We start from the raw sequence: 16,391 nt of genomic DNA, 5'->3' as shown, positions 1-16,391 counted from the left end.
ATGTCCAATGTTAACCTGGGACACATACTCTTATAAGAGTAGAACCAGAGTGGAGGTTTTCTTTGGCATGGATTCCTGGAACCTCAACAGAAGCTCAGAGTAACCTGAAATGCTGTAGAAGCACTGGAGTCATCTGATCTACCACACGCCACATACCCAGCCAAATCCAAGGATTTGGCTACATCCCCCTACAGTGATTTCACTGACAGGAAAATAGGACCCAAACAATATTGAAAGGTAAAATATCCACTTGAGGAACTTCTTTAATACTTATTCATCAAGTTTTAACAACTACCACAATAATTAACATGCATTAATTGAAATTTTACTACCCGTCCAATAACTCATTAGACTCTAGAAATCAAACAGAGGATCAAATAAGCCTTTATCCTGCTCTCAGCTTTTATACAGTAAAAACCAAGGTGATAAAATAAATGGAGAAGTGCAATGTGTTGCAGAAGCATATGGCAGGGGATTTAACTGAGATTTGGAGGTCAAACAGTAAACCCCTGAGGAAGTTACTTTTCAGCTTAGAATTGAAAGCCAAAGGGGGGGGGGGGGAAGTGAGGTGAAGCGAGATGGCAACAGCAAAAGCTATGGAGTAAATAATGTAGGAGGGTTAGATTATAGAAAATGATATGGAAAGTGGCATGAAATGAGGTTACATAAGGCAATTAAAGCTGCAGTTCATGCAAACCTTATAGGTCTTATTAAAGATTTCCAACTTAAACCCAAGAATAACAAGAAATCACAGAAATTATTTAAGCAAGAAAATCACACGATCAGACATGCATTTTTACAGGATTACTCTGGCTGCCAAATGGACAATGAACCGCAATGAGGCAAACATGCATATGAGGAAATGAGTTAAGCAGCTATTTACATTTATCTGCAGGAATGAATACAGAGTCTGCACCAGTGTAATAGCGATCAGTTTAGGAAAAGGAAAATATATTTAGGAAATATCTTCAAGAGATAAAAAAATAGCACTGGAGGGCTAATTAGGTATGAGGAGTAAGGATGGCAAGGAACCAAAGATGGTACCAGGCTTTGACTTGGCACTTTTGTATGTAGTGTGCTGGGGAGAGCAGGGACTTTGAACTAAGATACATTTGTATTGAATCCAGGCTTTAATCTTCCCTAGCTATAAGGCTTTGAACGTATTGCTTATATCTCTAATTCTCAGATTCCTTATCAACAAATAATAACATCTACTTCATAGAACTGCTGTGAGGACCAAGTGATAAATACATTATACAGTTATCTTTCTAAAAATTACTGCATTAGAACATTGTAGGATTTCAGAAAATTTCTTTTCCTAATCAGATACTGAATATATCCTTCATATTACCAAATATTATCCCCAAATTCACCTTATATTTACGAATCCTGACAATGCCCTTGTTTTCACACTCTCTGCATGAATTTGTCACCTAGGCCATTTGCAATACGGTGTTCTCTCTCACTGTTCATAAAAAATGGTGATTTTGTTTTTTAGAATCTGAATTTATTTTTCTACCAAGAGAATATTCACATAAATGTTTCTTCTATTAAACTTCATTATCTTGTGCTTTTTATCCTGAAAACATTAATTTGTAAAAGTTTTTTTTAATGTACTGCTATTTCTGTGACATTGCCCCATCCTGTTTTTTTCTCGAATCATCAATCTTTTTCCATTTTCACATTTATTTATTCTTCCTTCTAACTACCCACATGTCCAATTATGTATATGGTTGTTGCAAAATATTCAATGCTATAGGAGATAATACGATAAATAAAGCTAAGTAAATAAAAAACCAGGAAGAAAGGGGAAAAAAGGATAGAAGGTAGATAACTTATGATATCGATAATTTAGATTTATATGATTTAAATATATAAATGTTTATGCGTATACATGTATGTATATGTTTATGTGTGTATATACTTATGTATATATATGTAAAAAAACAGATTACACAAAACATTTGCAACAGGTTTATGACAAATGCTATATAGAAAGTAGAAATCTCATTCTGGCTCTGTGAAAGAAGAAAGATGTAGTGAAGAAGTAAACTCTTTAGTTGGCACTTGATGTATGGGTAGGATTCCAGCAAGAAGAGATAGAGAAAAGGCTTTTGGTGTCAGGGAAAGAGCTCGGGCTAAGGATAAAGAATGAAACATTGAAGAACTGGAAGGAGTTTGGCTTTAGTTAGGAGAAAAGACTCAAGGATAGATATTAGATCTAATATTGGTTAAGGATTTTAGATTCTGTCTGTTAGAATCCCAGGAGCAGGGCGTAACATGGTTAAGGCTGGGTATGTCTAGTTGTTTTCAGGAAGATGGGAAGGAACAGCTTCTGTCTCTAAATTCTACAACTTCTCACTAACATCCCCTGCAGGCAGGCTTATTCCCATCCACACATCTGAACCATTCCTGGCTGATGAGGGAAGTTTATCAACAGCTCGGAGACTTCCTGTTTCACTCATCAAGTAGAATTCACAACTGAGCCTCCTAGCTATGGCATATGGAAGCCCAGGCAAAAGTGCCAGACTCCGGTGTGGTGTTCGTACTGAGTCAGACTGCTTCTCTTTCTTGGTTGCCAGTTAACTCAGATTCTGGGATTGGTCCCCTTTCTTCTCATGTTTTTAGCTCTGACCTTTCATACTGCCTAACATAGCTGTCTTCCTTGAGGCTGATTTCCCTGCCTTGAACAGCAGCCTACACCCCTGCACGCTGGTGACTGAGTCTCACTCAGCTCTGCCTGGTGCCATCATTGCCTTCCTGGGTTCCCTGCAGGGTTAACTTCTGGAATCCATTAGTCCCCAGCTCCATCCCTCCTGCTGCTCAGTCTTATGACCCAACCCATTTACTTTCTCTTCCCTTCTGCTCCAGGCTGGTTTCCGCAGGCCATGTAGTAACAAGAAGGAGAAAGAGCAGCAGAGAGAACTCATGGACTAATGTAATGTTGGGGAATGGTCCTGACCTAGGCTGGCAGCAGTAGAAATTAAAAGAATACAAGTTAGAAATATATTATCCAAAGTAAAATTGAAAGGTTTAGCTATGGAGGAGAGAGTAAAAGGGCAAAAAAAGATGAATGTGAATATGAATGCCATTTTGTCCCAGCAATCTCATTTGTAGTAATTTTACCTTGAAGATACATACCTCTAACAATATGAAAACACATGTGCACCAGTCCATTCATTCCATCATATTGCAATTTCAAAATATTGGAAAAGGTCTGCAGTCTAAGCACAGGTAATGGTCTGAATAAACTGTGGAAACTATGTTAAAGGCATGCAATTGAGTAAGGGAATCTGAAAAAAAAATGAAGAAATTTCTGTGGACCGATATGGGGTGAATTCCAGGAGATGCTGTTGAGGAGCAAAAGGAGAATGCAAAAGAGCAAATATAGCATGCTTCCTTTTGTTAGGGAAAAAATGAAAAAATAACAAACATAGACATATCTATTAGATATATGTATCTATTTTCTTTTCAGAAAAACATGTTCTTAAATGTAATATATTCCTGTGGGTGTGAACCCATTGTAGCTTGGACGCTCTGATAAGGTTACTTCAGTTAAGATGTGGCCCGCCTTAATTAGGATGGCTCTTAATCTTCTTACTGGAGTCCTTTATAAGTGAAATGAAATTCAGATAGGCCAAGAGAAAGAAAGCCATGAGAATGAAAAAGTTGAAATTCAACAGAACCCAGGAGAGAATTGACAGGCCAGGAGAGATGGCCATGTACATGTCAGTGACAGAGGAGCTAAGAACCAAGGGCTGTCAGTAGCCAGTTCTGCATGCCATTCTTCCGAAAGAAAGCCATGCCTTGATGATGCCTTGTTTTGGCTTTTTTCTAGCCTTAAAACTGAGCTAACAAATTCCCATTGCTGAAATCCAGCCATTGCAGGGTATTTGCTTGAGCAACCAAGGAAACTAAAGCACACTAAAAGAGGGACAAAAGACATCCAAGTGATTAATGAATACCGTTTGACTATATACCCACTCTTGGTTATGACTTGGGTAGATGTGAAAGGTAGGGGGTAATCATCAAAAAATCCTGAACTGGTGTATGGAGAAATTCTATAAGCAAGTTCAGATGAAATATAGGCTTAAACAAATGAATAAATGGGTGGGTGTTGTTGACGTCAGTGTTTTTACTATGAAAGATGGTACAGACCAATATAGAATGAGGAGAGCAAGAAAAAAGTCCTGTGGACATGAAAAGAATTATATGCATTGCTATGAATTCATGATTTCTAAGTATAGGCATGTGTAATCGTGTGTATATATAAGCATACATGTGTGTATGTGTATATATGTATGTATATGAATATCCATGTGCACATGTATATACATGGATATATTTGCCAGCCTGCTTACAGAAAGGGCTAAGAAGTAAATACATCCCAGTAAGAAAGAAAGCATTTCTAAAACAATTTTTATTTTAGCATTCTTCATAAGAAGAACCAGGGCTCTTTGGAGAAATGACTGATTCTAAAATTGAGAAAGGATTGGATTAATATGACCCTAGCATAACTCACAGTGCCTGAAAGTAAAGAACTGCTTAAAAACTTCATGGAGGCTAAATGTAGGACAATCTGCGCACCAGAATAATTAAATACAATAATGAATAATAAGGCATAAAAATTGAAATTGTGATTTCATTTTGGTAATAAATCTCTAAACAAATGAAATTCACTTAAATGGAATATGTGAGAGATCTCTTGCTTCTGGTAAAATGTTGAAGGCCAACTGATAAGTATGCATGGAAGGAATGGTGGGGTTTGGAAGTCATCCCTTTTCAATCATCATTTTAAATACTCTATGTGATGACAATCATCAATGAATGGTAAATCTGAGGGCATTTTGATTGAGGAACTGGATGTATGTATGGTTTTAAAGTAGTTCTCCCCACACCATTCATTTGTTAAAAGAGCAAAATCAGTAATTATAGTGTTGAGAAAAATAACCAGGTGATCAAAATGAACTTTACCAATGAGAGACAATCACATCATCATCTACTAGTATTTCAACTAAGAATGTATAACATGAATCTGGTCATAAGCAGACATCAGACAAACCCAAAATGAGGAGCATTATATTAAACAAAAAAGTCGGGGACTATTTTCTCAAAGGGTCAACATTGCAAAGACAAAGTCTATGCAAATGGTCCAGATTAAATGAGGCTAAAGAGACATGACAAGCAAACATAGCACCGGCCCCAGACTGGATCTTTTACAGATAGAAAAGAAAATTCTCTAAAAGATATTATTGGGTCAATTGAGAAAGTGTGAAATATGGATGACAGATTACATAAAAATATTGTATCAATATTTTTAAAAATCTACAGTCATAGATATCTTAGAAATGGGTTTTATATTTTATCAACATTTTATCATCTATTGAAGAAATTTAGTAAAATTTCTCTTTTAGATATAGTATGTTAATGTGGCAAATTGCATGTTTAATCCTTTAATGTTGAAACATTTAGGATTCCTAGACAGCCTTTTTTGTTATAATTTATCATCCTTTAAAAAAAAAATCCTGGATTGGTTTGCAAATAAACTAATCAATCAATTCCCACAAAACAGGAAACAAAGAAACACATGAAATAAAATTTAAGTCATTACTGCAAAAAATGTGAAAAGAATGAAATTTTCAAGATGAAATAGACTAGACAATGTGTGTGTGTGTGTGTGTGTGTGTGTGTGTGTGTGTGTGTGTGAGTTTGTGCGGTGGGTGTTAGGAATCAGGGGTGGAGAAATCCCACTGAGAGGAAAGAGAGAAAAGCACTAGAGAAAAGGAAAATATGAGTGAACATGGGAAGTAACCTGACTGCTGATTAAGATAAATTGTCCTGGTTCCTGGCTGACCCATCCCTGGCTTTGAGAATGGCCCCGATTCCTATTAGTAAAACAACCCGACTGGACTTCCTCTATACCGAATAATTTATCACAATCAAAGACGCTGTGGAAAGGTCCTAGCTCAGATTGCAGAACGGCCTACCAATAATGCAACAGTCAGGGGGTGAGATACTCATTCATGTAGTCAAATCCTCACCTTCAGCATTTAGAATGATGGCTCACAACCCTGCCATTACATTAGAATCACCCAAAGGGCTTTAAAAACACACTAAATTATGGGTCACATCCCTACAGCAATTGAATCAGAACCTCTGGCGTGGGGTTTGAGCATTTACATTTTATTAATCTCCCCTTGGCATTCTCATGTTTAATTGGGATTGAGAAAATCTGATTTTGAGGCTCCATGTACCCAATAAAAAAGGATTTATTGTAGTAATGCTGGCTAAATATCATTAAAACAAAAACCTCACTTGTTTTGTTTTATGTTATTTTGTTAAAAAAAAGTTTATCTGTGTATTTCTAAGAAATATTTTTAATGACTTCCATGAAATATAAAAATATTTTAGTCGAATAAAAATCTTACTGTCACTACATTCTTCAGTGAGTTTTACATCCACTGCATTTGAAACTTCTATCAAACTAAAAGGCTTTAGTTCTGCTTGATGGTAAGGTTTAAATTGAAAGCACCCTTGATCTGTAACAGAAAATAATTAAGTCCAATTGTATAAATCCTTTTTGAAAGATATAATCCTGCATTCAAAAATCATGTCTTCCGAGTTACATAAAATATTGCTGGGGTGTTGTTTCCTGTGAATATCTTACTTGAAGGAGGCATGCAGAGCAGCTGGAGAGTATTAAACTTGCCACTCTCAGCAACGTGACTTTTTTTTTCCTATTGATTTATCCGATTTTCATTTCTAACAACTGTATCCACAAGCAGCCTCACTCAGATGTTCAACATTTCTCCATGCCTATAAAATTTCATTAAAAAACAAAATCTGAATATTCTTCTTAATGATTCTCATGTAAAGACAGAAGGCTTACCTGCGTTAGAGCAGACAATGTCTTGCGAATTCTTGCACATTTGGTTACTTTTCTTCTTGGTCAGGTCACAGTTGGCTGGGTACTGGCACGCTTCCCCAGACCATCCTTCAGCGCATTTACACTTGCCACAGTCACACTTGCCGTGGCCTGAGGATTTAACAAAAGCCAGTTAGACTCGTGTTGTACAAAGAAAACTATCATTTTAACAAAAACTCTTAGGGGTGACATCGGTTCTAGACTTAGCTACAATAAAGTCTCAACTCTTACATGTTACAGTGTCTGAGGGATAATCCCATTATGTATAGTATAATATAGTATGAGACTTATTTCAATAATCACTTTTTGATATAGCATTCTAAAAATTTAATTTATAGAGACATCAGTATAGATAACAAACCAGAAGTCTAATCAATCACTTTCACAAATCTACCTAGACCTCAACATTTAAGAGACAAACGTTCAGTAGAAAAATACCTACTTAATGGTATTTCACATCATGTAAAACCATAAACTTGGAGTATGGATCTTACATGGCATTCCAGTAAACAAAACATTGACATTTGAACTAAACACGTAATGAAATTTTATGGATATTTCAAAAACCATCTTAAAATAATCTTAAATTTAAAAATAAGTGAATATTCTGTTTTGTTTCTTAATGAGAAAATTTGGTTCAATAATCAAAAGGATAACAGCCATATGTATTTACTTCCACAGAAATTTCTCTTTCATGTTCTCCAATTGACATTTTCCTTTTAGACAATGCTGTTTGTTTGTTTTTTAAATTTTGTGATCATTAATTTTATTCTACCCTGTCTAATGACGCCTGGTGACAATCGTATTGACTGCATGTTAGTCTGACAGAAGTATAGACCACGTACAGAACTTGGCCCTTGTCCCAGGGAACATAAAACCTTCAAAGTAAGGCTGATTTGCAGAGGCTGGAATTTTCACCTTCACCCAGAAATGTTTGTTGGACCGTGTGCTAAATTGGTCAATATAGTCTAATAACCTATATAAATTAGAAGGGAGAGACCAATAGCATTATAGTAACCAAGGCACATTTTCTGGACTGCCTTAACCTTTAACGGGGCCTTGAAAGTAGAGTAGAGTTTGAAGTGGTTGAAGGGAGCATAATAACTCATATTCATTAAAAAAAAATAACACTATGTATTAATACCTGAAATGCATAGACCACAATGGATTAGAATCATTGATTTGGTGCCAACAGTCATTCAAGATGGCAAATTACTCATGACTGGGTCCAGATGGTCGATCAGACTGAATGGCTTGGAGGCTGCCCATTAGAGCATATGTGGCAAAGCTTGAAGCTGTGACTGGCTGACACTTTAAAAACTCTTCATTTCTTTTAAATGTAACTCCTGTTACATTTATTGAATTGAGTGTTCTATTTTATACACAAAACGTTGCATGCGCCCTAATCGAAATGCACTTTATTCCGAGCACATTACTCTGTTAAATTGATTGTATCGTGTTTGCATTCCTGTCTGACCCTACACAATATTGTCAGCCTCAGCCAACTTGGTATCGTTTACAAGCATAAGTGGTCTCTCCTGTCAACCATCCAGTCTATTTATAAAAGCATTAAGCCAAATTCTTGAAATCACTAAGCCTCACTCAATAAATTAAGTATCTTGGAAACTGCCTTGACTCTTTATTAACATCAGTGTATTAGATGGAACCACATGAAATTGCCACTTTTATAAGATGACTATAAGCTATTTCTTATGGGTAAATCTGAGGTAAAAGTTTCAGATCAGCAGCAAAGGAAGTGCAAATTATTTAGAAGGTAAAAAAATAGAGTAGTAAAGTTTCTGGATCTAGAATAAAAGACTACTATTTACACGCTAACCTATGCTGGATAAAGCACAGATGAGAAACCATTTCTGAGTCAAAGATCCATAGATTTTAAAATCAAAATGGGGGGAAACTTGGGAAATGTACAGAAGGCACAGAGGGCCCCATCCACCCCAGACTAACCCAATGATGCATCAGTGGAAGGAATATTCTAAGGTACCTACTCCCCAAAATGAGTCTATGAGTTCCCAGTTTAATAAAACTCCCTCCATAAATAGTCCTAAGGTAAATAAGGGAAAGAATATTCTGCTTTTAGTGTATTACAATATATATCAGTGTAACAAAGACCTTCAGATATCCTGCAATGAAAAAAACTATTTAACTTTAGACCAAGTTTATACATGTTTTGTACTTGGGGTTCCCTTTTCTTCATGATATATTAGCATACTAGACATAAACTTAGACTGACCCTACTTCAGGTAATTTGTTTTCATGTTTTCCTTTAGCATCTGTTTGGAGCTGATGGTGATAACCAACATAGAATAGGTTCGTCTCTCTTTATTGTTTTTAATGTTAGGCATAGCAAAGGCTTCCTTGAATCACTGTCCCCTACCTAAGAAAGTAAACAGAAATGTATTTTTGACTGTCAAGAATCATTAAGTAATGGCCTATGTGGTGTTATTTGGAGATAAATATATATTTTTTATTTTTAAAAAAGAAAGTAGTTCTTGGGCTATTTTTACTCCTCTTTTAATATTTTCCAGCAGAATATTAAGAGATTTGGCAGACCTCAAGGAACTAGGTTGCTATTTTCCATGACAGGGTGAACTTTATTGCATTGTCAATAGCATAGCTTGAAAATCCCAATTTTCCAAATAATTTGTCAATTGCAAATAAGAGATCTGACAATTCTTTCTCCTAACTCAAATCTTTTAAAAAGGAGAATGCATTTTTTTCTCAACGATATTAAAAGAAACTGGCTAGGGCTGGGGGCAAGCCTGTCCTTCTCACTTCTATCTTCATGGGAAGAGGCTTGAGAAGTTTTGCAGCCAGCCAGCCACAGGTTCCCATTTGCTTCCACAGCTGCGTGATTCCCTCTCCATCCACTCTGGACTCCTTCAGAATAATGCTCTGTGACTCTACTCCAGCCTAGAGATGTGTGCACCTGGGCCAGAGGGCACAGCAGGCCCTGGAAGTGACTGTGAGGCGTTTAGGGTGGAAAGTCCTGTCTCCCAGGCATCTCCATCCAGTAATGGAGAGGTAGCAGTTTCCTTGGCATCTCAGATACCTGTTCTCCCAACTGTGGCAATGGAAAGCCAGAGAAGGGCCACTATGTCACGAGGCCTAGACAAAGGTCCAGTTGCCCAGCCTTGAGATGGCAAAGTCTAAATCAGCATTGAATTCCCAATTCCTGGCTGTCCAGTCCATTCCAATGTTGTGATTCTCCTCCAGATAACTCAATTGTGAAAACTATAAAGTGGGAACATGCAGTACAATATGCATGAGAAAAAATCTGTTGACGTTCAAATAAGTTCCAGAGGAGTTAATGAAAAACAAACAAAATGAAAATCAAAGGAAAGCACAAACAACTCCCCAGCCAAAGAAATGGGAGTGAAAAAGTAAAAGGCTATTTTGACTGCTTCTAGGCTTATGGGTTCGCGTAGCCAGTCACTGGAGGATGTAAACAAGCCGTGGTGGAAGGTAAAACCCAGTATTTTATTCTTTCTTTTAGGTAAGGTTTTAGAGGCTGGGATCACTGTCTCCAGTGTTTCCCAGATGAGCTAATGCCTCGCTCTCCAGTGATAATGGAAAGGTGCTCCAAAAAAGACAGAATAAAATGTTTTTGTGATTCTTAAACAAAACAACACAATAGCAGCTTTACCATCACTTCATAATCTTCCTTACCTGGATACTAATTAACCCAGTCAGTGGCAATAAGCTTCAATTAAAATGCATTAGTGCAATGGAGGAACATTTAATGCTTTTATTTATTTATTTATTTCAAATTAAAACAAATTGCTTCCAAATAGAAATAAAGACTTTTCCAGTACTGAAGAACTTTCAAAAATCACTCACCATTCATCTATACCAACAAAAAGGAATCGTACTTTCCCTGCCAAATACAGAAAAGAACAAATAAAGATGAGGGAGATAGCTCTTATCCCTCTCCTCCCAATCTATTGATACTTTTTATAGAAACAAAATGACAAAATTAATGTGCCTAGTATATTAGCTACATTTCTTTGGTTTCAGGTTCTCTGAATTCTCAAAAGGGTAAAAAGTAATTCATATATATATATATATATATGTAGATAGATTATAGATAGATAAAGATATATAGATATAGGTGCAATCTATATATAGATTTGAAATTGGAGAGACAGAGAGAGCATTCCACTGACATCTTGTTGATTGATACAACTCCCATCACATGATCCCAGCAGCTACAGATACACTTTCTTTGGCAGGCCAAGGCAAGTGATACCTGAACAAACCGGTTGCAGACAATATGGAGGGTCAATGCCCATAAAAGTTTTAAAGCAATAATAAAACTGACTAAAGGTACCTGCTTTTCATTATCAATATGAACAAGTAATTTTAAATATCAGTGAAAAATGCTCTTTATTGAAAAAAAAACTTTGTTGGTATAAGTCTAAATAATTGTTGCAGTAATCATAGAATTTTAATAATTTTAATAATGTATGAATAAGCTTCAAATGAGAATGTCTCTATTGTTTAGTCCATTATATTTTAATAGGAGTTAATTCAAAGAGCTGCCAGTTACATAGCAGGCCCTAATACACACAAGTGCTTCATACTTTTTTAAAGTTTAATCTGAGTTAATTTTATACTTCTAGAAAAGTTGCAGAAAAAGTACAGAGTTCTCATATTTTCTTCACCCAATTTTCCCTAATGTTAACATCTTATATAACACGGTACAATTATTTCAAAATTGACATGGATTCAATGTTGTCAACTAAACTGTAGGCTTTGTGTAGATTTCACCAGTTTTCCCACTAACGTCCTTTCGGATCTGGGCTCTTTCATTAACAAAGGCATGTAAGATTCATCCACGTTGTGTTCATCAATTGTTAGTTCTTTTTATTGTTAATTAGTATTCCACTTGTGGATGTAGTAGAGTTTATTTATCCATTACAAGTTGAAGGACACGTGTGTTGTTCACAGGTTTTTCATAATTATGAAAAAAGCTGCTATAAACATTTCAGTTTAGCTTTTTTTGTTTTCATTTCTCTTGAATAAATGCCTAAGAATAGGATTGCCAGATCACATAGACGGTTCTTCTGGTATCTTATCTAAAAAAAACTTTGCCTACCTCCAACGTTACCCTTTTTGTGAATACCACACTGCTTTTAATACTGCAAAGTATAATAAGCATGAAAATCAAGTCATGAGACCTCCAAATTTGTTATTTTTAAAAGTTGTCTTTGCTATTGTGGTTCCTTTGCTTTCCTATATAAATTTTAGAAACAGCATATTGACATCTACAAAAATCGATTGGGATTGTATTGAGTCTATAGCTAAAATTGGAGAGAATTGCCATCTTAAAAATATTCGCTCTTCCAATCCATGCATTTGGCTTAACTCTCATTTTATGTTTTATTTGACTTTGTTCATCAGGGTCATGTTGTTTACAACACAGAAACTCTGTACATATTATGTTAGATTTAAGTCCCACAATTTTATTTGTTTGGTACTATTATAGGTGGTATTTTCTTATTTTAAATTCCAATTTTTCCATTGTCAGTATATAAAAATACAAATGAACTTTGCATATTGACCTTTTATTCTACAACTTTGCTAAACTCACTAATTCCATGAGCATTTTGATAGTTCACTTGGGATTTTCTATGCAGATAATCATGCCATTCAGCTGCGGAAATAGCTTTATTTCTTCCTTTCAATCTGTTTTTTGTTTTATTGTTTTGTTTTGGTCTTATTGCGTTGGCCAGAGCTTCCAGAACTAAGTAGAGTAGGAGTGATGAGTAAAAACCTGAGACTCTTCTTTGCTTGTTCCTGCTCTGAAAGAAAAGGTATTCAGTTCTTTACCATTATGTATGATGTTAAATGTAGGATTTTTGTAGGGACCCGTTATCAAGTTAAGGAAGTTCTCTCTGAGAGTTTTTCATTATCAGATGTTAAATTTTATCATAAGCTTTTTCTGTATCTTTTGAGATTATCTTTTTTTTTTTTAGTTTTAGTCTAGAATATGGTAAAATACATTGACTGATTTTTGAATGTTGTACCAGCAGTGTATGTTGTGATATGCCCCATTTGGTTGTGAAGTATTATCTTTTTTTTTTTTTAGACGTTGCTGAATTCCATTTGCTGATATTTTGTTGAGAATTTTCATATCTTCTTTAGTGACACTGATATGCATTTTTCTTTGTTGTAATATCTTTCTCTAATTTTTGTATAACACTGGCTTGATAAAATGATTTGAAAGGTGTTCCCTCATTTTCAATTCAGGTAGAGATTGTTTGGAACCCATATTATTTCTTCTTTAAGTATTTGGTAGAATTTACCAGTGAGACCATATGAGGCTGGAACTTTCTTTGTTGGAAGGTTTTGAATATGAGTTTACTTTTTAAGAAGTTAATACAGGACTATTCCAGTTTTATAGAAAGTTATCTGTTTCTTTCTGAGTGATTTGGTAGTTTGTGTCTTTCAAGAAATCGGTCCATTTCATTCAAATTGTTGAATTTAAGGGCATCATGTTGCTCATAACATAATATCACTAGCCTTTTAAACTCTATAGTATTGGCAATTATGTATGCTATTTCATACTAATATTGGCAATTTTTGTCTTCCCTGTTTTCTTGGTCAGTCTGGCTGAAGATATACCAATTTTATTGATATTTTCAAATCGGCTTTTGGTTTTATTGATTTTTCTCTCTTGTGTTTCTCTTTCCAATTTCATTAATTTATGCTCCAATCTTTTTTCTTCCATCTCCTTACTTTGGGTTTAATTAGCTATTCCTTCCACCCCTAGTTTCCTAAAATAGAAGCATAGATTAATGATTTTTAAACTTTCTTCTTTTATATTATAAACATTTAATGCTTTAAATTTCTAAGTACTACTTTTGCTGAACCTCAAAGATTTTTATGTTATATTTTAATTTTTTAAATATCAATTGAGACTTCACACCACATGGTGACACATACAGAAAAATACTATCTTGGGAATTTAGAAATGATCGGTAATATTACATATTCTGCCTCAGCTAGCTTTAGGAACATTGGCAGGTTTTTAAACATTTAACTTAAGTGGTCACATTTTTTGGGTGTCTCAAGAGATGCAGGATAATGCTCAAGGGTTGCAAGTATTATTAGAAATGTTTTCCCCACCCAGTTTCATACACATGACCCCCAAAGGCCAGTGAGCCCTTCGCTGAGATTCCATGGTAATACACTGTGGGCCATATCCCTTGGGCATCTTGAGAAAGGAAAAAGAAAGGGAAGACTGCTGAATTAGATAAGATGCTCTCGGTTCTCTTTTGCATTAAAAAGATCCTTCACTTCCTTTCAATGGCTTTCTCGGCTTTTTGTCTTGTTGTAGAATTTTATTAAAAAGTTCTATTGGTCTAATGCACCAAATGACAGCAACCACTTAATATTTAGTTGTAGAAATCTAGCATCTACAAACTATATTTCTTTTGTCAGTGGAAATGAACTTAAATCCAACTGGAATCCAAGTATCTTAGAACACTGAAACCAGAATAGAAGGTCTGAGTCTATCTTGACAAATTTCCCAAGTTTTACTGAAGAAGAAATGAAGCTTCACACTCACCCCTACCTCTTCTCTCCATAACAGAAATACACATGGCAAGAAATCTTGCTAAAGAGAAATGTGTGTGTGCGTGTGTATAAATATGTGTGTACAAATGTATATAAGTGTATTTGTTTATTAATGCCTATGTGCTTTCTTTTATATAAGCATATGCACATATGAAAATTAGCAAGACCCTAAACTCTAGTTTTTCATAATGATTACCTAAAACATAGCACTGGATGACAAAATGGTATTTAGCATCCCTCCCAGTATTGAAATTCTTTTAGAACTTTTTGTGTATGCATATTTGACAAGTACTATTAATATTATTCACCTGATAGGGTTAACCTTCTTCATCTCAGTTTTAATCACTATCTACACAGTGAAGTTTCTATATGTCCCAATTTCTCACGACCAGTAAGGGATTGGGGACCAACATGGCACTGCTCTGTCTCCTCCGTGAGGCGGAGTTACTCAGCTTTGGTGTGCGGGCTCCAGATTGCCTAGGTTCAATCCTGCTTCAGTGACTTGCCAATTGGGTAACTTCGTGTCTGTATTTACCTTTTCATTAGCTCCACTTCTCCATCCGTTTACTGCAGACAGTAACAATGCCTATTTCAAAGGGTTGTTATGGGTGTGGAATGATGAGTCCCCATAAAGCACTCAGAACACTTGTAAAGCATAAACGTTCGTTATTGCCATCTAGATTGAAAGAATTTGTAGAACAGGTTGCTCTAACAGTGACCCTGCTAATCACAATTCTAAACTCCTGTGAAGAGGAGGTACTTTTGTAGAATGAAAAAGAAATGGATATGAAGTGCAAATCCTGAGTCATCTTTCTCTCTTTTTCATAGCACACACAAAATTCCTGATCATGCTAATATTGCATCTGGATTATGGAGATATGAAATTTTCCTGGAAGAGGTCCACGTACCCCAAAAGAAATAAGCAAAGATGTGAACAAATAAAATAATTAATTGTGGCTGAATAACAATTTAAGGATTTTAAAATGATGACAATATGGAAACAACATACTCACTCTTATAAATGTATGGGTCTATCTGTATGTGTGTGTATATAATTTTTTTTTTTAGGTTTTCTAAAATTCCCTCATATTAGACCGTGACATCTGCTGCCTTCGGAAAAGCAATAAAAACTCAAAAAGTACCAAAGGAGTTGTTGTCTGAGTTTTTCAGCTTTGAAGCAAAGATATTGATATAAACTGATGGTTTTCAAAATGTGGTAGTCATCCTTCAGAGAGCGCCCAAGAAGATATTCGGGACAAAAGAAGAAAACAAACAATTGCTATTTATACTTATTTTTATTTTATCTTTAAAAAGTTTATTTTGTATGTTTTATATTCACAGTGCATTAATATGAAACACACGTATACAAATTATAAATGGATTTGTATTTATATGGCATATTCAACTTTTGATGTGTGATCAAGAGTTTTGAGGCAACTGATTTAAGCAGTAGCTTTTTAAAGTTACAAGAAAGAGTCTATTTCTGAAGCTATGTGATAGATATACAACATCTAGCTTTTGTTATGCTTTACATTTTATGATATTTAATTCAAAAACTGTATGAAGCAAAAAGAATATGTTAGGAACAACTGTCCGTGTAAGGAATGACGATAAAGGAAGCTTTGTAGGATTTCAGTTTCGGGAGATTTTATAACCTAAAGTATTCTGACATATTCATATGATACTGCACACATGTGAGGGGGTAATATGAGCAGGGGAGACATGGGGTTGAGGAGAGATGTGATCATATAAATCCTTACAACCTGAGGTTCAACAAAGAGCTAGATAGAATATAATTAAAGAATAAAATCGAATGAGGAGGACACTATTATTCGGATGATATGCTGAGCCAGTCTGAATGGTGCAG

General features: G+C 35.3%; 1 protein-coding gene across 1 annotated transcript in view; it reads right to left on the bottom strand.

Annotated features, from left to right (window-relative positions):
* Nucleotides 1–16,391, bottom strand: part of ITGBL1 (integrin subunit beta like 1) — a 262,109-nt gene that overhangs the window by 130,504 nt on the left and 115,214 nt on the right. Inside the window, exon 3 of the mRNA XM_077158609.1 lies at nucleotides 6,890–7,036. Coding sequence (XP_077014724.1) covers nucleotides 6,890–7,036 — 147 coding nt within the window. The remainder of the gene's footprint in view (nucleotides 1–6,889; nucleotides 7,037–16,391) is intronic.

The sequence above is a fragment of the Tamandua tetradactyla genome, chromosome 4 (assembly GCF_023851605.1).
Source record: "Tamandua tetradactyla isolate mTamTet1 chromosome 4, mTamTet1.pri, whole genome shotgun sequence".
Taxonomy (NCBI): Eukaryota; Metazoa; Chordata; class Mammalia; order Pilosa; family Myrmecophagidae; genus Tamandua; species Tamandua tetradactyla.
This window is presented reverse-complemented; position numbering and strand designations above follow the sequence as displayed.